Here is a 23,411-nt window from a genome sequence, read left to right on the forward strand (position 1 = left end):
CTTGTTTGTGATGCCTTCGGTCTGACCCAGAGCTAAACTTTTAATATTTCATTATTGAAGTGTAAATTAACTGCATTATTTATCTTAAAGCATACAATCATTCAGCCACATAGCAACCAAAAATCTACTGCAAAGCAAAAATGAAAATGTCTAATTCATAAAAAGAAGTTGAAGCAAATTCAGGAGTGGGACTCCTCCTTCTCTGTTTCCTAGATACAAGGAGTGCTTTTCTTTTCCTCTAGTTTTCATAGAACTCTCTCTTCCTATTTCTTAACTCATGCAAGAGAGAGAATCAAATGGCTGCCATTGGTAATAAGGATAAAAGTGGTCTGGATCACTTCAGTTCTGGTTGTCCCTCTTTCCTATTTGTCCATTTAGAAGCCTACTGTCTACTATACCCCCACAAGGAGTCCCAGTAGTACTTCCCTTGGGAGGTACAGGGAAACACCTTCCTAGCATGGTTCTCTTGTCAGGCACTTCCTAAAAATGATGGGTGCTTGTAAAATAGCTATGAAGATAGCAAGAAACTTTGAAGCTATTGATATCTAAATGGCATCCTTCCTTGGATTATTTAGAGCAAGCATTGTTCTAGAAAACAGTGTGCAATGGAGAGGTATATGCTTTTCCTGAAGAAAGACAAAAGGCCATGGGGAAACATCATGCAACTGCTGAAATATCCTTGTTGCTGTGATGAATTGCTTTAGAGAAAATTAGAGATGTTAAAAGGTAACCTATGCAGATGTATGATTTGCTACTTACTCTGTTATACCAAATATGTTATCTGGAAGAGGCAATTAGTTCAGAAAAGCCAAAACTAGCCATAGGAGGATGGATTTTCCGCGGGAAAGGGCAAAACTAGAAAACTGGATGAGATATTTATAAAGTGGTATCATCTCACTGTTGACTTTAGATACTGTCAGTTAGTTCCACTTTTATCCACTTCTGTTAAGAATAGCAACATAAACATTCCCAGTTCTAAAACACTGTAGAGTTATTACCATGTCTTTGTAACCCAGAAGAGGCAGTGAGATAACTTTCATTTGTTCTAGGATAGTCGGGATGATGCCCAGGCTCCTATGGTCTTCATTGCTCGAACTAACATTATTCCACTGGCTTAAGTTGTTAATAGTTCTGGCTGCCTTTTGGATCAGTGGATGTTTCATCAAATCATCCTTGGACTTAGCCTGAGCAGACCAGAAAACCAGTCTGGAAGCAATGGCTCTTAATGCTCACACTTTTGAGTGTGAATTTCTGTGGGTTATCACACTTTGGCTCAACATGGATATTCTTTTATGAAAAGTAGAGTTTTCAAGTGGAACTTTGAAAACAAAATATTAGTATTTAATAGGTTTGTTTGGGTCCTAAAGGAAGCAAGCATGTCTCTCAGTCTTAATGATAGTAATACCCTTTCCCATTGTATACAAAGAACCACATCTCAGTGAAGACCTCATAAACCAAAGAAGCCATGCTCAAAATCAGTCTCAAAAGTGAGTGTACATGGCATCCTGGCTGTGGAGGTGGAGACCCCAGTGGCTTCCAGGTGTCACCTTCTTCATTAACCCTGATTAAAATATTTGGAACTCTTCATTCAGACTTCTTCAAAGTGTTCTCTGAGGCTTGTGCCCATTTTCTATCCTTCTTCCCTGTCTATGGATTATACCAAGGTTGGGCCTGGTGATTTTTGAAATTTAGCCTGCAGCTTCTTTTTCTTGGGAGAAATCACTCTATGGCCAGCTTTGTGAGATAACCAACAGAGCAGACAGGGGCCAGGAGATCCAGGTGTGTATTAACTCTATCACCAACCCTAGGGTGACGCATGGAGAAAAGACAGAAATGATAGGGACGGACGGAGTGCCTGAAAGATTGCCTTAGCATGGGGCCTCTCACAAGTGGAGGGAGCTTGCTTTCTTATTCTTTTTTTTTTTTTAAGTTTTTTTTTTCTTTTTTCCCCTGTAGGTAAACAGAACAAAATGCAGCTGGAGATTAGAGCAAAGGACCCCCTTCCTTCTGCTGACTTGCCTCCCCCCTCCCCCACCCTCTTCCACAGCACACACTATCATCTTCCCAAGTCCCCCAGGGCCAGGCCCTGCAATGCTGAGGGTTGTCATTTAGCTTCAGTTCTTTGTTCCTTTGCTTCATCTTGTGGCCCTGAGGAAGACAAAAGAGAAACAAACCATTTGTTAGATTAAAGATTAGGCATCTTCACAAGGCTTAGCAAGGAATACCTTTTTAATGCAACCCTTGAAATGTCTCTCAGTCCTCAAAGGGGCCTAGGAATAGCTTATTTGATTATCAAAGAGCTTTACCTATCTGAACTGTAATTGCTGGCACATGGTATCTTTAAAGATCTTATAAATCACTGCTAATAAATGTAGGCCACATGCCACACTACTTCAGCTGATGGGGACGATTAACTCAAGTGTTCAAAGAATTCTTTGAACAATCTAACTTTGATGTAGCATTCCTTTCCCAGACTATTCCCTCATTCTAGATTTTAGAGACCAGTATGTAAATAACAATGATTTATATCATGCTGATGTGAAAAGCCATTGGTGAGACCTTTCTTGTTGAGTATCTGCTGTGCCTGCCACCCATGAAGCAACTTCAATGGACACTTTTCTAGAAGAGTATGCTCATTTTAGTTACTTTTAACTGAGGTCTAGTCCACCTCCAAGGAAATGCACAAAGCAGATGTACTCATTGGATTCCAGTTTTAAGACTCACATTTAGTCTGTGACACTATCAGGATCTAAAAAAAATTCCTCATGACTCTAGAAATATCCCTTTCCCAAGTCCAATCCTGCTAGAGCCAACAATTGTAAGGTAATGTTTCCTGATCTAGAACTTTGTATAACTGATGTCTCTACAAACAGGATGACACCAGCATCTTGTGCCTGGCTCACTCAGCGGAGTGTTTCTGAGAGTTACACTGCTGCTTCTTAGCTTTATTTCATTCTTTTGCAATGATGACTGCCAATGCTCTGTGTAGAAAAAAATCATTTTTTTCATCCATTCTACTGTGAGATATTTAGACTGGGACAAGATTATAGCATCCATGTGAATGGGGTTCAGCGTGATATTTATATTTGTGCATACAGTGTGCATTTACCTAGCAAAACAACCCCCACCTCTATCCCATGCCTAAGCTAGAGTTTTCTCAATTCCTTGCTTCCATGATGCCCATTTCATGTTGACATTTTGTTGTTGTTGTTGTTGTTGTTGTTTAGTGGCTTATTTCATTTAACATCATGTACTATGTTACATTCATTTTGCTGCAAAGGATGGAATTAAATTCCATTATGATATTTTATTTGTTCATGGACACCTAGCACAATTCTTTGTCTTAGATCCTGTGACTAATGTAGCAAGAAGCATGTGAAGTGGATAAGCCACGCTCATCAATACTAAGGATTGGGATGACTCTATTTCCCCTCTCCCCTATTTTTCTTTTATTAAAAATAGAATTTTTTTCCAGACATACACTCTGATTATAGTATTTCCTCCTCCAACTCCTATGAGCTATATCTTATAGCAATTTTCTTTTTCTTTTTCTGAGGAAATTTCATATTGTTTCCTACAGGGGATATACTGACTTACATTACCACCAACAATGGGTAAATTCTTTTCCTCTACATTTTCACCAGCATTTTAAAATCAATAGTGATGCTGAGCGTGGTGAGATAGAATATTACTATAGTATGGATTTGCATTTCCCTGATGGCTAATAATATTCATTGGGTTTTTTGTTTGCTTGTTTTTGTATATTAGTTGGCCATGCTATTTCATGCTATTTCTTTTGAGAAATATATATATTTGGGTTATTTTCTTTCTTTTTTTTTCTATTTGAAATTTGAATATTTATTAAGTAGAAAATTTGCTTTTAAGGGTTTTTATTTGTTTGTTTGTTCATCTTTGTTTCTACCCTGGATATTCTTCCTTTCAGATAAGCAGTTGGCAACCACTCCCTCCCACTCTGTAGCTGTCTCTTTCCATCACGTTGCTTGTCTTAGAGACGTAGAAGCTTCTCGGTTGTATGTAATCCTACTTACCAAGTTTTCCTTTTGTTCCTGTGCTACTGGAATCCTATCCAGAAAAAACATTTCCCAGGCCAATGACATAGTGTTTTCCTCAAACTGTTTAGGGTGCTATATTTATGTCTTTGATCCTCTTTTAGCTGATTTTGTGCAGGGTGAAAAAAATGGTGTGCAAATTCCAATAACCTGCATGTGGACTTCTCAGCACCAACCGGCCTTCAACCTAGGTCTGGGGTTTTTTTTTTTTTTTTTTCCTCTCTCTGGATTACATTTTTGACGTTTCCTATTTTCATATGAGTAGGCTTTTGTTGCTATTGTTCCATTTCTTCAAAGAAACTAAATTAGTTGCTTTTCTCATTGCTGTGTGACTAAATGCTGGTAGAGAAGCAAGGTAAAGGAGGAAGGGATTTTCTACATTGCAGTTTAAGAAAGGACACAGATGATCATGGCAGGGGGATAAGATGGCAGGAATGTAAGCAGTTACTGGACCTGTGTCCAAGGTACGGAAGCAGAAGGAAGACTGGGAGTATTCAACTTCCAGTTAGGACCCATAACCTTCCAGAATAGTGTACCAACAAGGGACAGAGTTTACAAACATTCAGCCTATAAGGGACATTTCACATTCAGATTTTTTTGTTGTTGTTTTGTTTTTCGAGACAGGGTTTCTCTATGGCTTTGGAGGCTGACCTGGATCTAGCTCTTGTAGACCAGGCAAGTCTCAAACTCATAGAGATCCGCCTGCCTCTGCCTCCCAAGGGCTGGGATTAAAGGCATGCACCACCAAAGCCCGGCTTACATTGTTTCTAACAGGTATTTTTTCACAGCTGTTAAAAAGTGGTGATATACTGGGCTTTGAAGACATGCTTTCATTTCCCCTCATTTGGTATAGTGCTGGCCATGTCTGTTTTATGAAAGTGTAATATTTGTGATGGTGGGGTGGTAGTCATGAAATGTTGCTAAAACATGATAGTATTTAATATAGTGAAGTGATCATTTGATTTCTATCTTCCAGAAAATTGAATGTTAATACATTTGTTGATTTGCATGTATCAAACTATCCTTACATTCCTGGGATAAAATCAGCTTGATAATGCTGAAAGATCATTTTTATGCTAAATTTATTGGGCTTTTAAACTTATTTCATCTGAGTATAATAGTTTTGAAAGAATTGGCTTCAGATTTTTTTAAACAATTTTTTTTTGTGTGTGTGTGAAGCCATAGTCATTATGGGTATGACCTTGAAGGGTTTTTTTTTGTTTTGTTTTGTTTTTTTTTTTTTTTTTTTTTTTTTTTTTTTTTTTTTTTTTTTGGTTTTGATGTTTCTCTGTGTAGATTTGGAGCCTGTTCTAGAACTGGTTCTTGTAGACCAGGCTAGTCTCAAACTCACAGAGATCTGCCTGCCTCTGTCTTCCAAGTGCTGGGATTAAAGGCATGTGTCACCACCACCTGGCTGACCTTGAAGGTTTTGCTGGAAGTCAAGTGGCCTTTTCCCCATCTTGATTCTCCTGTTATTCCTCAAGCCTGAGTCCAAATGAACCTTTCTACCTTATACATGGATTTTTGTCAGAGTGGTTGAGAATACAAGATTATACCATTTTTTCACTCCAATCAACCCTGTATAGGAGTTCCAATTACTCCACATTTTGTTGTACTAGATGATTATATTAACTTTGTAAAGGAGATATTTCAGTGTTAATCTACATCAAACTAAGTCTGATGAGGCTCAGTGGGTTACAACTATATGCAACTCCTAATTACAATGTTTCAAATACATTAATGTATGTCTGGTGTAATTAGTAATGAATTCCTATAGAGAGTAAATAAACTATTGCAGGGATGTTTACAAACAAGAGTCTAATCTATGACTCTGATAAACGAAGAACACTAGGGCATCACAAAGTGCAGAAGGCTGTGAGGATGTGGGGAATGAACTTGAAAGAGAAGTCAGAATTCAGTGTCCATGGTAGATTGTCTGTAGAGATCCCTAAGGATATTTAAAGCTATGCATGTTCAAGTTTCATGCATAAAACAGTGTGGTATTTGCATATAAGCTATGTAATTTAAATCACCTCCAGATTACCAAAATACTTCATATAAGGCAAGGTTTTGTAGTTGTCATATTGCATTATTTAAGGATAGCAAGAAAAGTCTCTAAATATTCACTACATATACAATTTTTAAAAGGTTTTAAATTCATGGTTTTCTTGAACCAGTCAATGTAGGAATACCATATCTGAATAGCCAAAGGAGTTACCTAGTATGCATCAGATATATATGAGATAAAGTTCAGAAAAACAGTGAGGTGAAATCAGGTCAATCAGCAAGCTTGTCCAGGTCTCCGTTCCCTTATCACTTTAAAGAAAAGTTAGAGTACACTATGCCTGGGTTAATTAATTAATTAATTAATTAATTAATTAAGATGGTTAGTTTTAGTGGCCTATGAGTCTTTTTAAAGGATACTATTTGGGATCTGTATGAATACAGAAAACCACCATCATGCTTGCCGGGAGCAATGTTTGAGCTATTTCAAAGCAGGTAAGAGAAGAAATGGTCGCAGCTATGCTAACAAACTCATTTGCTATGCCCTTGCCATCAATGAATTTTGAATTGGAAGTACTTAAACCTTCATGCATATTTGTGGTCCAGGTAAATAGATTTATGCTAGTACTTTACTTGGATATTGATTACATAGGAAATTAATAGGAAAATCTCAAAAGTTGTAATTTGTTGGCAGCTAAGAAATAAAAGGCCAGCAAACACTGAGAAATGGTGGGAGCTGTTTAAATTTTGTTTCAGTTCATTACCTTTCAATGGAAACTTCACAGCTATTAATTCCTCTAAATGCACAGGATATTTGCTATACATGGATAAGGTAAAATGTTTATGAGCTCATGTTTATATAAATGTGTATTTTTTAAAACAATATTATGCTATACAAATGGTATTAGATTTACGGTCCCATAAAGTTCATGATCATTATGAAAAGGATACATATGTTCTCTCCTACAGTCGGAGCTGTCATTCCACTGTTATGGTGGAACACAAGTATGGTGCAAGGTGGTCTTCTCCCAGGGTGCAGAGACCTACAGGACCCAGAGAGTAAAGGGGGCAGCCCTGGCACTATCTGTGTTTTACACTCACTCACAGTCTATTGTCCTATGGTGTTTTGAAACATTTAGTTAGTAGTAAGCCTAGCTTATTTATTTCAGCTTTCTCCATCTTTTCCACAACCCTCTCCAGTGATGAGAAAGGTTGGTAGATTACTTATCATCTAGACATAATGTAGACTGTGTGGTCTCCTTACTACTTTTATCTTCCTGGGTGTTGCCCCAGGCTCATTGAACTCCAGATGTGTCTGTACAGATGACCATGTCTGCTGGAGTCAGTATGCTCTCTCAGGCACCTATTTATCTGTCAACACATACTTATATGTCTTTATACATTCTCTCAGGTAAAAATTTAGTGTTGCACTTAAAAAAAAGATATGACAAAGAACACAGTGTGGTGCTTGTGGAAAGGTGATGCTACTGGAATAAGCTCAAGTTACTGAAGAAATCTGATCACTCTAGCAGGCAAGACTGATGAGAAAACAATATTCATGTTTTCAAAGTGAGGAAACCTAGGGTGCTCCATGATTTTAAAATGCCACATCTTGTCCTTTCTACTAAGGATGGCAAGCTTCTAGGGGTAATCTTTCTTCTTCACACTGTGTTACTTGGTCCAAAGTTTAGCTCAAACTGCACTCTGGGACTTGACAAAACCAAGAGAAATACAATATGCCCTTCGAAAACTTTTCCTTATGGCTGGCTCATGGATGGAAACAGTACTCCGTGGGGCAACTTACCTATTGGAAATCTTCTTGCTGACACTCTGTTGGCTCATTGACACTGTCAACCTGACTGCTCATTTCAACTGTAAGCAGAAAAGGTTAAATAATTATCAAACCTCAACTCTTAAACACATGAAAATGGCCACTATGGCTTGAAAATGTTTCCCTTTCCTGTCTATGCCTTTTCTGTTTTCATTTATTCATGACATGGGGATCAGGAGATTAGGATTCACTCTCTTCTCAGCTGAGCTGTCATTTTATGCACGATTTGTGCTTTGGCAGTCTGCGTGTATTTATTACCATCCTTAAATAAATAAATTCAAAGGTCTTAATAGATATCTAGCAAAACAAAGGAAAGCAGATCATTGACATGCAGAGAGGTATGCTGTCCCTCCACAGTGGTAATGTCCCCTCCACAGTGGCAATGTCAATAGACCTGTTTGGTTTGCTGTGTTTTCAATTTCAGAATTCAAAACAGTTCTTGCAAATTGCCAATGGGTACAGCAGCCAGTAGATGCCGTGAGATAGAAAAGCAACACATGTGCTTTTTACTTGATTGTGTTCATTCTATGTGAGCATTTGCATAAAAATAGAATGTATAATTACTGCCTTTCTCCAGAAGTGGCCCAAAGCAGTCACTCTGCAAATTTCCAAGGGTCAGCAAGTTTAATGAGATTTTTACTATCCAAGCCCATACTGTAAGCTAAGAAAATAAATATAGAAGTGGACAATGGGGGACTGGGAATATAGCTCAGTTGGTAGAGTGCTTGCCTTTAATGCTTGAGTCATAAGTAGATTTCCAAGCACCACACATGGGAAACAGACAGTGATAGATAATTACAGCAGTAAAACTCTGACTTCAAATCCCTAGCAAGCAAACATAACCTCTAGTACAAATGTCCAAGACCAGTGCAAGTGGTCATTAGCCTCCATCATTTCCAGTTTGCCAGAAACCAAGGAAAGACACCCAACTTCCAGTGAGCTTTCTTGTGTCAACCCCTTCTAAATATAGGATGCTTAGCTATACATATCCCCCGTGCCTGCCAAGTACAGGCAATACTGGCTGACACCATCACTATAATAACCTCTATTTTTATTTGGGAAGCTTTCATTTATTTACACAAGTCAACAACCTAAAGTCCTTGTTTTTCTTTCAGAACATGAAAGAGTAAAAGACTAGAATAATGGCAGATGCTGGTCCCACACTTGCAATGCCCTTGGATGGCATTCCAAGAACTCTCCTGGGATTGCAGGATTAAAACACTGGTCTCTCTTGTCTTACTTTAAAACTGTACCATTTTATGATTTCTTTGTGCTCTCATTTCAGACTCCACCAGTAAGCTGGCCAGATGCAATGGTTCTCTCAGCAAGAGAAATATTCATGCTATGCACTGCTCAACCTGGCTCACAGATTTCCCTCTCAGAGTATACAGGGCTAAGGACCAAGAAGCACTCACTTTTTGTTCCTTCTTCTAGTCAAAAGACGCTAGGTCTACAACTTATTAATACATGGTCCATAAAAAGAATCTCACGATAAAATAACTCTGTGGAAAAGTAATATTAAATCATGCTAAAGAAGTTCTTGCTGAGTCTACAGGTCTCCACTGAATGTAGGGCAAAGACTCAGGATTTTACACACCAGGTTTCTTGCATTCGTCAAGGAATAGTGCATGGGCTGGACATCCTCAGAGCTTACTTTGTGAAGAAATGGAAAGGAACCATGTCCATAATTTTAGGGGCATCCTGGAGCTGGTGCCATTCATGTGAGCTTCATTGTCAGGCTGGGGTATTTAGTGGGTATTCTTCAACTAGAGCATTTTCTGGGGAAGGAATACTCATGAGTAGAGTAGAATAGAGGCCTTAGAATTAAAGGAGACAGTTCAGGTGATGGCAAGCCTATGGGCTGGAGAAATGCTGGCTCTAAGAAGCTATACTTAAAACTATCGTGCTACTTCCCCTTACATAGCACAAATTCTAAGTCAGAATTTGGAGTCAGACCTAGGGGGAAATGCTGAAAGATCAAAGAAGCAGAGCAACCAGCCACTAGATCTCACCTCTACCAAATCCTCAGACCAAAAGGGCAATCCTGTCCTTACAAATCCTCACACTGAATGTGCAATCCTGTCTCTATGAATCCTCAGGCTGAATGGGTTGAGCTCCTGTCTTCTCCTGCCTTATGTTCCTCTCTCCACCAAGCCATATCTCTTCCTATCTCCACTTCCCTAGTTCTGGGATTAAAGGCATGTCATTCCCAAGTACTGGGATTGAAGGGTTTAAGCCACCATCACCAAGCTCTCTTTCTCTTTTAGACTGGATCAATCTCATGTAGCCCAGGGTGGCCTTGAACTTCAGAGACCCATCTGCCTCTACCTTCTAGGTGCTGGGATTAAACATGTGTCACCACTGCCTGGCCTCTGTGGCTAACTAGTGGCCAGCTTCACACTCTGATCTTCAGGCAAGCTTTATTTGTTAAAGCACAAGCAAAATATCACCACACCCCTATGGCTGAATTATTCCTGAAGTGACTATCAGCTCAAAGTAATTTCTTTTTCTTTTTCACCCCCCAAAATCCCTCAAAGGTGGAGAAATATGGAGTTGAGCAGCAACTCAATTAGCTTTACAGGAACAGGAGATCCTCTGAGCAACCACAGTGCCTGCTTTAATAAAAAAACCGAGAGTTTGTTTAGAGACTTTAGCAGGGTAGTGTATATACCCTTGAGGGAAAGCTGTTCTTCCTCAATTGGGGAAATTCAAATTCATCCTCTCTGACTCAGCTGGCAACTTCAGGAAGGATGCTCATGGAGTTGTGAGGGAAGAAGGCGACAACTGCCTAGCTATCTAGACCAGCGGAATCAATACTGGCAATAAATGGGGTGATGGATGTCACTCTCACATTCTAGTGTAACAAATGAAAAGAAACATTGAAGCAGGTAGGAGGTCAAGACTTGCTTGTGCCATCTTTCCCTTTCACTCCAAACAGCCCTGCATGGGGACATGTTTCTTGCTTATGAGAAGGATATATAATTAAGTCCAACCTTAAAACTGAAATGGAACAAAGCTAGCCACAGTGAAATCTGGTGCTGGAGAAAGGCCTGTGAGCCCCATCCTCCCCACTAGGCACCACCAGATTGAGACCCAGGGCCTGAATCACTAAAAGTATATATTAGGCTTGTTAGCTAACTACTTCTCCAACACTTCTTTAAATTTGTGGTAGAAGAGTGGAGAACAAGACTCTTCCTGCTGGGAAGAAAGGTATGAAAGCAATCTAGCATCAGGATTTGTCTGGACCCCAGTATTACTCCAGCTTCACTTTGACCCAGGACCTGGTAGAAAGTGGAGATTTTGTTTATCAGTCACACTCAAAGCTTTTAGACCAGTTCTAATATCAGCACCTGTGCTCTCCAGAAATAGACTCCAGTTTGGGCTTGCATTGGGTCCTGCTTTGGCAGTCTATAGCAGAGATGCTCCCTACCTGTGGCTCTGAAAATCTCTGTAGCTATGAGCCTTGTACATGACCCAGCTTAGTGCCAGCCTTGCTAGCCAGGGAACTGTCTCTGCTATTTATCTCACAATTCAGATAATGTGGCTTTAACAAGCCAGTTAACAGAATTCCAGCCTTGTCCTAGCACCAGGAATAGACTACACTTCATGTTTTGGCTTACACCAATACCAACTGAAGTGTGGTTCTTTGGTGTATGTGACCATTCAGGTCCTTGCTACCATGAGACTTAGGCACATCTCAGCCTAGCATCAGTGAGGACTGCTTTGGTCAACACTAGCTCAACCTAGTATGCTATAAGACCAAATCACTGCAGGTAGGGTAGGGGAGTAAGTGGCAGGTTTTAGCAGCCCTAGGACCAGATGAAATCTAACACAGATGAAAAGTTAATGACTCTTATTCCCAGGTTTGGCTACTAAGAGCTCTGGAAGATCTCCAGTGCAAGGTAAAGACATGGGGTAGTGGATTTCTAAAGCTTCTAGCATAGCTTAGGCTAGTTGCAGTAATCTGTTTGCACCATTACACTTCATCAATAGGAAATCATATGAGGGTGGGCCTTAGACCTACCCCAGTGATGGGCTACTCTTGGCAGCATTACTGGCCACAAATGTGACACTGAAGCTAGAGGCTTGTCTATCAACAGTGAATTTTTCTGAAGTCTGTCTGAGACTGCCCTGAGACAAACTTGTAGGGGCAGATGCAATTTCTTTATGGACAATAAAATCAAGAGTGTATTTGGACAAAAATGTACCTGACACAATACATATTCCCCACAGACCTTCATCTGGGAGCCACCAGTACTGAAACACGTGTAGCCCCTTCAAATTTCTGGGAAGGTGGATGCTGACCAAGATGTGCAGGAGCTCACTATTTGATAATGAAATGTGATGTGGGGTATCCTTCTATATGCTGTAAATATGTGTTGTTGTTTTTTTTTTTTTTTGGTTGATAAGTAAAGCTATTTTGGCCAATGGACAGGCAAAATATATCTAGGCAGGAATTCCAAACAAAGGAAGGTGAAGTTGAGGAGATGTCATGTAGCTGCCAGGGAAGCAAGATGTGAGTTGACAAGCCATGGTAAAATTGAGAATATTAGAGATGGGTTAATTTATATGTAGAGCTAGCCAGTAAGAAGCCCGGGCCATTGGTCAAACAATTATATTTAATATATTAGTCTCTGAGTGATTATTTCATAAGCAGCTATAGGGGACCCAGTGGGCCCAGGGGGACCCGGTGGAATGCATAAACGCTTCCAACTACAGAGAGGGCCTCACATGTCTTACAACATCAAGTATTTTGGGGACACTGTCACCTCACTTCATGCCCAAAATAGGATTCTTGAAACTTACTGGGTAGCAACCAGTACAGGAAGGAATCAGTACAGGGGAACTTTCAGGAAATTTAGATACTTGTTTTAAGGAAAGAGGTTAATGAGACAGAAGGAAACAGAAATGCTACAAAGATAAAGGGAATTTTGAAAATCACTCCCCAAATCTGAGCTATAAAATAGGCTCAGCAAGTTAAAGTCACAAAAGAAGGTACCAGAAGACTAGTTGAAAAGAACTTCTAGTGATCTAGAATCCATGCTACCACAAGATGCGCCACTGAAAGTGAGAAATGCAGATAATATGTCTTTAGGATACTATTGAAAGAACAAATATTTGGGCAATTGGAATCCAAGATCAGATTGAAAATACCAAAGGAGTTAGAAATTACTCAAGGAAATAGAACCCTTTTCTAATGAAAGATAGAAACATCCAGATATAGGAAGGCCAAGGATTAATCAAATTTAATCCATTCTATCTTCCCAACATATCTTATGATTAAAGATGAAGAGCTTCTCAAAACTGCAAGAGAAAAGAAGCAAATATGTGTACAAGTGTCTCAAGTCACCCAAGAGCAGACTGTTAGGCAAAACATACAGATCAGGAAAGAATGGCATGTGATCTCTATAATACTCATGGGAAGAAACACTTGCCCAGCAAAGGTAGGTACACATTAGCAATCAAGCCCTGAGAGAAGCATTACCTAACTAAAGCCAAGAAGGTGTATGAGGCCTGTTCAACAAAAATGCAAGGGGACCCTTCAAACTGAAAGAGCCAGCAAGTTAGATGACTAATAGGTATAAAAGAAAGTGTGCTAATCTACAAGTGAATCCAGAATGCCTACCAGCACCTACAAGTGGATTCAGAATGCCTACTGGTGTAAACATGGTAAACATGGCATATAGAGCACGAAGAAGACTCAAAATATTAAAGATAACCAGACCAATAGGCTGAGAAATAACCATTACATAAAGTTAGAAAGTTGGGTCGTCAAAATCTCAAAACTACCTTGCTTATCTCAATTCTTCTCTCATTAAAAAAACAAAAAATCAAAACCAAAACCAAACCAAAACAAACCAAAACAAAACAAAACAACCCAGCTTCTTATGTAGCCCAGTGTGGACTAAACTTATTATGAAGCTGAGGATGAACTTATGACCCTTCTTTCCTCTACTTTCAAAGAGCTGAGATTACAGGTGTGTGTCTCCATACATTACCAATTTCCTTATTAATATATTTTTGCCCCTTTGTTTCCATTCTTGATAGTATTATTTCAAAATATTTTTATAAGTGTTGTCACTTGTGATGAAAATAATTATTTTTGGTTTATAAGATTCTTTTCAGCACAATCTTGTTGTAGTTTGAAAGAAAATGGCCCCCATACGCTCACGGGGAGTGGCACTATTAGGAGGTGTAGCCTTGTTGGAGGAAGTATGTCCCTGGAGGTCTCAGCTTTGAGGCCTCAGATGTTCAAGCCAGTACTTCATTCCATTTCTCTGCCTGAGGATCCAGATGTAGAATTCTCAGCTACCACTCCAGCACCATTTCTGCCTGCATGTTTCCTGCCAGGACAATAATGGACTAAACCTTTGAACTGTAAGTCAGTCCCAATTAAATGTTTTCATTTATAAGGGGAAAAAAAGAAATACATTAAAAAACATGAAAAATTTAGATAACATGCTGAAACCTATCTGATATAATGGCCATAAGATAAAAGTGAAATTTATAGTAATTAATTCAAACAATATAAAATTGGAAATATCTCAACCTATCCCTGAATTTCAAGGATCTAGAATACAAGATCAAATCAAACCCAACATTAATAAAAGATAATAAAACAATGCAAAAACACACTAAAAGAGCTGCTTCTTTAGAAAGATAAAGTAATTAATCCTCAGCTAAATTAAGGAAAGAGGATAATAAAATCGGATTTAAAGGGAAGCAATACAGCTGATAAATACAAAAGATCATGACTGTTACATGGCTATATGCCAGAAATGTTAATCCAGAAGAAAGCATTTCCTAGATGCCTGTACGTTCTCAAGACTGAATCATGAAGAAATTGAAAAGACCAATAACAAGAAAGGAGATTGAATCAATCATAAAAAGCTCAACACTACCCAGTTAGTGTCACTGACCTTAGTAGTTCTGCGTCTTGGTCAATGGAGGTAGCATTTTAACTAACATCTATTCATAGAAGTTATCCCAAAAATAGGAGAGGAAGAAATTCTCCCAAACTCATTTCATAAAGCTAGCATTGCTTCATTAAATATCCAGGTAACTATCCCCCTCTCTGCTCTCATTACACAGAGTAACACTCAGATCGATAGCCTTGATATACACAAATGTAAAATCATGAATAAAACTAGGAATCCAAATCCAACCTCACAGTAAAAAGATTATACACTGGGACAATTGGGATCCATCCTGGGGAGGCAATTATAGTTCAACACATGCAAATTAGCAAACACGATGCACCACCACATGAGCATGAAGGACAGATCCATCAATCCTGTCAATCAGTGCCAATAAAGCATCTGATAAAAGTCAAAGCTGTTTCGTGATTAAAATGCTGGACACATTGTGTAAACATAACACAGCATATAAGTATCAATGATAATAACCCAACTGACAAGCTTCCTAAGAAGTGAAATAAGAGTCCCACACTCTCCACTTTCATTTGACAGAGTTATATAGACTGTAGCCAGGGCACTCAGGCAAAAAGTAGAACTAAAGAGTCTCTGAAGTGAAAAGTTGCCCATGTTAAGGAATGATTTGATTTTACTTACAAGAAATGCCAAAGACCCCCCCCTCTAGTAGAATTGCTAACTAGATTCAGCAAAGTAGAAATAATATATATATATTATATATATATTATATATATATATATATATATATATCATTGCTATATGTGTATAGATTCAAGCATTATGCTGGCCTGTCCCTGTCACCCGGCAGAATGCACTCAGGCAGTACCCTGGTCAGATCAAGTATAAAGGATCCCTTTTAAAGAAAGACCTCCACCCACTTTTGCTCTCTTTCCCTCTCTCTTTTTGCTCTCTCTTTCCCTCTCTTTCCTGCTGTTCCCCTGGGACAGACAAGACTTTTTCTGCCCCCCTCTTCTCTTCTATCCTCTCTCTGTCTCTGTGTCTCTTTACTTCTTTTCTCTTTCCTCCCCCTTTCCTTTCTAATAAAAGTTCTCACTTAAGCTCTGTCTGCCTGGCATGTTTGTGGCTCCCCATCCACTTCTGTCACCCTCCCCTGCCATGAGAGATGCCAAGGCTCCACAATATGCCCATAGTGACTTGTAAATAGAAATAAACCAGTCACATGCTTAGGAGGAAACTTAACTACAAGACATTGATGAGAGAAACTAAAGAGGACATAAAAAAGTAAAAAAAAAATGTTTTTACTATCCCAATTTAATCCATATAAAAATTCTAATGAATTTTGGAGGCAGAGGCAGGTGGATCTCTATGAGTTCGAGGCCAGCCTGGTCTACAAAGCTTGTCCCAGGACAGCCAGGACTGTTACACCAAGAAATCCTGTCTCAAAAAACAAGCAAACAAAAAATCTAATGATATTGTTCATACAGTTGGGAAAAATAATTTTATATGTAACTATAAACATCTCCAATAGCCAAAATGATCCTGAGTAAACATACCAAAAGTGGAATGATCAAACCAGCAGAGTTTGGGCTTAAAACAGATATGTGAATGACTAGGCAGCCTAGAAGGTATTATGAACATGAATGAGACAAAGGACAGTTCTTTTCACCAAGAGATGCACATGTACTGAATATCTACATGCAGAAGAATAAAACTGGACTCCTCTTTTTCATCAGTTACAAAAATCAAAAGTAGTTTAAAGACTCATAGAAGACATGAAATTATGGGAGGGAAATACCTGAGAACATTGGCAAGGTCAAGGATTTTTGGCACAGACCACCAAAAGTATAGGAAAAAAATCAGAAGTAGATGAATGGGATTTCATCAGATTAAAAGGTGCTTGCACAGCAAAAGAAATAGCTAATGGAGTGAAGAGATATTATATTGAATGGTTGAAAATCTCAGTAGCTATAACACTGAAAGGGCGTTGAAAGCCAGAATAGAAGGTATTACAGAAACATATTAGCAAGGAAGCATATGACCTACTTTATAAATAAGCATCAAATCTAAGTAGACATTTCTCAAAAATGGCCAACATAAATATTGATTACAAATTAAAAATTGCACAAATACATCACTTCCTTGCAGTAGAAGGTATCATTATCAAAAACAATGAAAATAATAAAGGTTGACAAAGGCTTGGAGAAACCTTGCAAACTGCTAGTGTGAATTTAAAATAGTATAGTTATTATAGAAAACAGCATGGAAGTTTCATAAAGAGATAGAGATAGATAGATAGATAGATAGATAGATAGATAGATAGATAGATAGAACTACCATATGACCTGACAATCCAACTACTGAGCATGTATCAGAAAGAAACAAAATCAGTATGTTGGGAGACTTCTTTGCAACACAATATCCACAATATAGAAATAAATGTTTAGGAATTTGTAAGTGGATAAAAAAAAACGTGGCATATATATTACTGGGACACTAGTTATACTAGTTGTCACTACAGGAATGAGTCTTGTCATTTGTGACATCTGTGGAACTAGAGATTATATTAAAAGAAATAGGTCAGCTACAGAAAGACAGTGATTAGTTATCTCTCAGAAACTGAGTGGAGACAGTAATGACCAGACACACTGGGAGGGACTCAGTGATGGCTTTTGAGTAATAGTGAGGTAAGAGCGAGAAGTTGTGGTATAGGATTGCATGGGAGGGTGTCTGCAGATAAGAAAGATGGAATTGCATTTTAAAGAGCTAAAAGGAATTTCAGGTTTTACCATAAAGAAATGAGTAATATTGGAGGCGAATATTCTTTACCTGACTTAGACATTATACATTTGTCTATAGACCATAGCGTAGTAGACCATCAACAAGTGTAACTTTATAATTTTATGTATCACCCAAAATTAGTAAACATGTATCACTTTGCATAGTTGATAAGCTACAGATTCTAGTTTTCTTAGCTGTGAGACTGACTGGCTGGTGCTGAGGGGTTAAGGACTCTCCTCTGCAGCTTGTCTCTTTTCCTAGGCCCATGGCAACCAGAGCCACTGGCATCTATCTTAGCTAGTATATACTCAGTAAGCTGGCAGACTCACTGACCCTCCCTTCCAAAGTCTATAGAAGTAAGGAATGTCTCTTGTGCTATGGGTGGCTGCTGGGTCTCCTGTCCCAGCTTCTCTTGCAGCAAGTTCTTGGTGTTACTAACAGATATTTCATCTAAACCCACTGAGTGCGCCTCTCTAATCAAACTTGAAAAGAGTCTTTATTATACTATTTAAAACACAAACCTCAATGACGGAGCAGAATCATGTCTGTGAAAGTAGGGATTTTTCTAATGCAAATAATGGTATTTAAGAATGTTGTTAGCATGGGTGTGTGGGAACAGGGATGTTAATAAGTTCATGGTTCTGGGATCTTTATTTGAATCTGATTTTGAAAGCATCTAAAGTTAAGTGGGTTTATTTCTAAGGTACTCTGAAAGAGTCATTGTGTGTTTTGACAAAGCATCAGAGATGAAACAGTTGAGGGTGTGAGAAGAACTTTAGCCCAAGCTTGCTGGAGAGCTCCACAATACTGGGGTAGCAGAGATAACAGCAGGCCAGGTTGATTTTAGTTTGACCTTGAATGACTCACTGTGACCTCAATATAGTGAGGAACGTTTAAGCCATAAACCACATGTGTTATCTTAAAACAGAATTTGTACACACACACACACACACACACACACACACACACACACACATACACACACACACACACCTGTGTGTTTTTAAAAGGCTTCCATTTTTATTATCTCCTAGGTTGAACTTGGCTTTTGAAATTTACTTTGTTGTAACCAAATACGTTGATTCCTAGATCAGAAAGTTCCCATAATCCTAGATTACATGGGCACAAAATACCACAGATTCACAGTTGAGCACAGGCAGCTGAGACTCACCATCAGGACCTGTAGTGGCTTCTGTGTCGCTGGAAGCTTGGCTTTTTGCAAACCCAGATGGTGCATCCTCACCTTGGGCTGAAAAGAGGAAGACAGAGAGCCCTGGTTAGTAGAGAGTCAGCACAGTGCTGCCGCCAATGTGCTCCAGCCTTCCACTGCCCTCTTGAATTTAAAACTACTCTGGGAATTTAACTTCTTCTTCAGAGTAGGTTACAGGAGGAAGTTGCAGGTCAAGGAAGCTTGAATACTTATCATTATCTCCTAAGTTCTCCTTAATTTGTGAGATAATCATATAACTAGTTTGTCAAATTAGGAATCTAGTAGGATAGAAAGAAAGAATATGCTTTAATCAACACAATGTGCTATTTAAATTTAGAGAGAGAAGGAAGGGGAGGTAGCAAGTAAGGGAGGAGGAGAGGGAAAGGGAGAGGGAGAGAGAGAGAGAGAGAGAGAGAGAGAGAGAGAGAGAGAGAGAGAGATGGGGAATGTAATGTGTATGTTTATCTTATTGATTGTTAAATAAAATACTGTTTGGCCAATGAGACAGCAAGTTAGATGGAACTAGGAGTCAAAGAGGATTCTGGGAAATGTAGTAGAGAAGTGCTGATCCAGGCAGGAAGTGACATAGCAAGGAGACTCATATTTAAGCGAAGGAGAAACAGGAAGAGTCCCTTTTTCCCTTTTTCCCCTTTTCCCGTTTGCCTCCTCCAGCAGCAGGATGTGAGCCACCGGCAAGGAGGGATGCCAATAAGGCGTCCGATAAGATAAGTCTTATAAAATATATAGATTTATGATAATTGGGACTGAGCTAACAGATGAGGAATCCTAGTCATTGGCCAAGCAGCTTTGAACCTAATACAAGTTTCTGTGTATTTATTTGGGCCTAACTCGGGTGGGCAGCTGGTGTAAAGCTCACACGTGGCGGTGGGGCTCAGTGGCTTTTGGAGGAAAGATTTATCGTAACGAGAGAGGAGAGAGAGAGAGAGAGAGAGAGAGAGAGAGAGAGAGAGAGAGAGAGAGAGAGAGAGAGAGAGAGAAACAAATGAAGGAATTAAGGCCTGATCTTGCCTTAGGCATGCCTGAAAGCTGAAAGGTCCCTTCTCCTCACAGGAAGGGTTTCTTGTTAAACTACAGTAGGGTAACACAGCTGCCTCCCCAGGAGACCTTCTGAGACACACAGGGAGTGAATACTGGATTGCTGAGTCTCTAGCTTGCTGCTGGCTTGTGTTGTAACCTGCTTTCTATATGACCCTCAGCAAGAAGTTCATCCATTTACTGTTCAAGTTATAAAACAGCCCCACCCCCACCAGAAAAACAAATACCCCAAAACCTTAAGGTTCCTCAGGGTAGCCCTGGCTGTCCAGGAACTCACTCTGTAAACAAGGCTAGCCTCCAATGCAGAGCTTCTCCTACTTCTGCCTCCCTCGTGCTTCCATTAAAGGTGTGGGTCACCACACTCAGCTTATACAACACTAAGTGGTTCTGGGAGAGGTCTTTCTCATTTCTAGATATTCAGGAGGATGATAATCTCTCAAATCTTAAATACCCAATATGTTTTCCCAACATGAATGCCCTTGCTGGGAATTTACAAATACAAATACTTGAAGATTTCATTTCTGTACTTTTGAAAGAGAAGGTGAAATCATTTGACAGGACAGCCTAAGAGGAGGAGATGTTAAATTTGGTGTGCCAAATGGGGATAAAGAAAGAGGGGGCAGCTCCAATTTATAATCTTCCAGAGGGAAAGACTTGCAGGTGGAGTCTGTACTTCTGGCAACCATTTACTGATATTGATAGTCAGGAAATATGACTTAGTGTATCTGGTTTTATGTTGAAGTCTTTGATCCACTTGGACTGGGGTTTTGTGCAGAGTGATAGATATGGATCTATTTGCATACTTCTACATGCTGACATCCAATTAGACAAGAACCATTTGTTGAAGATGCTTTCTTTTCCTATTGTATATATCTGGCTTAAATCAGATGTCCATAGAATTACATCCATTTGGTTCCATTGATCTACTATCTGTTTTTATGCTGATACCATGCAGTTTGTTTTTTTTTTTTTTTTTTTTTTTTTTTTTTTTTACTTTAGCTCTACAGTAGAGCTTGGAATCAGGAATGGTGATACCTCCACAAGTTCTTTTATTGTACAGGATTGTTTTAGCTATCCTGAGTTTTTGTTTTTCCATGTAAAGTTGAGTATTGTTCTTTCAAGTTCTGTAAAGAATTGTGTTGGAATTTTGATGGGAATTGCATTAAGTCTGTAGATTGCTTGGTAAGATGGCCATTTTACTATGTTAATCCTACGGATCCATGAGCATGGGAGATCTTTTTACTCTGATATCTTCTTTCATTTCTTTTTCAAAGACTTGAAGTTCTTGCCATATAGGTCTTTCACTTACTTACTTAAAGTTACAGCAATATATTCTGTTTGTGAATATTTTATTGAGTATTTTTGCATCAATGTTCATGAGGGAAATTGGTCTGTATTTCTGTATCTTTTTTGAGTCTTTGTGTAGTTTGGGTATCAGAGTAACTGTGGCCTTATAAAGTGAATTTGTCAATGTTTCTTCTTTTTCTAATTTGTGAAATAATTTGAAGAGTATTGATATTAGCTCTTCTTTGAAAGTCTGGTGGAATCCTGTGCTAAAACCATCTGGCCCTGGGCTTTCTATTTCCTTAGGGGCTATAGGTCTATTTAAATTGTTTGTCTGACCTTGATTTAACTTTGGTAAGTGGTTACCAAAAGAACTGAGGAAGTTCTCCATTTCTTTTAGATTTTCCAATTTTGTGGAGTACAGGTTTTTGAAGTATGACCATCATTAGGTCTTTGCTTTCTGAACCTGATAGAAGAGAAAATTGGGAATAGCCTTGAACAGAACACATTGAACTGGAGACAACTTCCTGAACAGAACACCAATTGCACAGACACTAAGATCAACAATTAATAAATAGGAGCCTTTAATATCATGAAACTGAAAATCTTCAGAAACGAAAAGGGTGCTGTCAAAAGAACAAAACAGCAGCCTATGGAATGTCAAAAGATCTTTACCAACTTCATGTCTGACAGAGGGCTGATTTCCAAAATATATAAAGAACTCAAGAAACTAGACATTAACAAATCAAATGATCCAATTAAAAAAATGGGGTACAGATCTAAACAGAATTCTCAACAGAGGAATCTCAAATGGACAAGAAACACTTAAAGAAATGTTCAACATCCTTAGCCACCAGGGAAATGCAAATCAAAATGATTCAGATTTCTTCTTATAACTGTCAGAATAGCTAAGATGAAAAGCAACAGTGACAGCTCATGTTGGAGAAGATGTGGAGTAAGGAAAACACTCCTCTATTGCTGGTGGGAATGCAAATTTGTACAGTCACTTTGGAAATAAATATGGCAGTTTCTCAGAAAATTGGGAATTGATCTACTTCAAGACCCAGCTATACCACTCCTGGGCATATACCTAGAGGACACTCCATATAACAAGGACACTTGCTTAACTACATTCATAGCAGCTTTATTTGTAATAACCAGAAACTGGAAACAACCTAATGTTTCTTAACAAATAATGGATAAAGAAAATGTGGTCTATTTACATAATGGAGTATTATTCAGCTGTTAAAAACAATGGCAACGTGAAATTTCCCAGAAAATTCATGGAACTAGAAAATACCATCTTGAATGAGGTAACTCAGACCCAGAAAGACAAATATGGTATGTGTGGATATTGGTGTTTAGTAAATGATAATCAAGCTATAATCCACAAACCCAGAGAGGCTAGATAACAAAGGGGGGCTTAAGAAGAGAGACATGAATCTCACTGTGAAAGGGAAAATAGAACAGACATCACAGGTGAATGGGGGGTGTCTGGAAGGCGTGGGGTAGGATGGGAATTGGAGGAATCAGGTTGGGGGAGGATGGAGGGAGAGAATTACTGGGAAAGACAACTGGAATCAGGGGCATCTCTGGGATGAGTTAGAATATTGTACAATGGACACTCCCAGGAATCTATGAGACTGACCCTAGCTACGACTCCTAGCAATGATATGAAGCCTGAACGGGCCATCTCTTGTAATACTTCCAATGGAGGGACTGAGACCCCAGCCTAGTCATATAACCTTTGACCTGTAATTTGCCCTGATTACAAGATATGCTGGGGTAAAGGTTGCACAGAAATTATGGGAGTGGCCAACTCATGACCCATATCATGAGAAGGAGCCCACTTCTGACATTGCCTGGAGAGCTAGGACCCAGAAGCTGGGCAGCCCAGAGACCTAGGATAGAAGCAAACAAACATGAATGGAGATAAATAAATTAATAAATGTCAGTGAAATGATTCCTAAGGATATTCTGAATGTCGTATATTGTTGCCTAGCCCAATTGTCATCAGAGAGGCTTCACCCAGCAACTGATGGAAACAGATGCAGAGACCCACAGACAAACATCAGTACATCAGGGCATCCTGTTGAAGAGAGGTAAGAAGGAATGTGGGTGTCAGAGGGGCCAAGATAACAAGAAAACTCACAGAATCAACTCACCTGGACTCACAGGGCCTCACAGAGACAGAACCTACAACCAGAGAACTTGCATGGGACCCACCTAGGTCCTTTCCATATATGTGACAGTTGTGTAGTTTAGTCTTCTTGTGGGACTCCTAA

At 39.1% G+C, this 23,411-nt stretch overlaps 1 protein-coding gene across 1 annotated transcript in view; it reads right to left on the reverse strand.

Annotated features, from left to right (window-relative positions):
- Positions 1 to 2,036: 2,036 nt before the first annotated feature.
- The window catches only part of Macrod2 (mono-ADP ribosylhydrolase 2), a 1,968,760-nt gene continuing 1,947,385 nt past the window's right edge, over positions 2,037 to 23,411 (reverse strand). Inside the window, exons 17-19 of the mRNA XM_035446323.1 lie at positions 18,748 to 18,825; positions 7,879 to 7,946; positions 2,037 to 2,148 (exon numbers count right to left, since the gene is read on the reverse strand). Of these exons, the coding sequence (XP_035302214.1) occupies positions 7,879 to 7,946; positions 18,748 to 18,825 (146 nt within the window). The 3' untranslated portion in view covers positions 2,037 to 2,148. The remainder of the gene's footprint in view (positions 2,149 to 7,878; positions 7,947 to 18,747; positions 18,826 to 23,411) is intronic.

The sequence above is a fragment of the Cricetulus griseus genome, chromosome 6 (genome assembly GCF_003668045.3).
Source record: "Cricetulus griseus strain 17A/GY chromosome 6, alternate assembly CriGri-PICRH-1.0, whole genome shotgun sequence".
Taxonomy (NCBI): domain Eukaryota; kingdom Metazoa; phylum Chordata; class Mammalia; order Rodentia; family Cricetidae; genus Cricetulus; species Cricetulus griseus.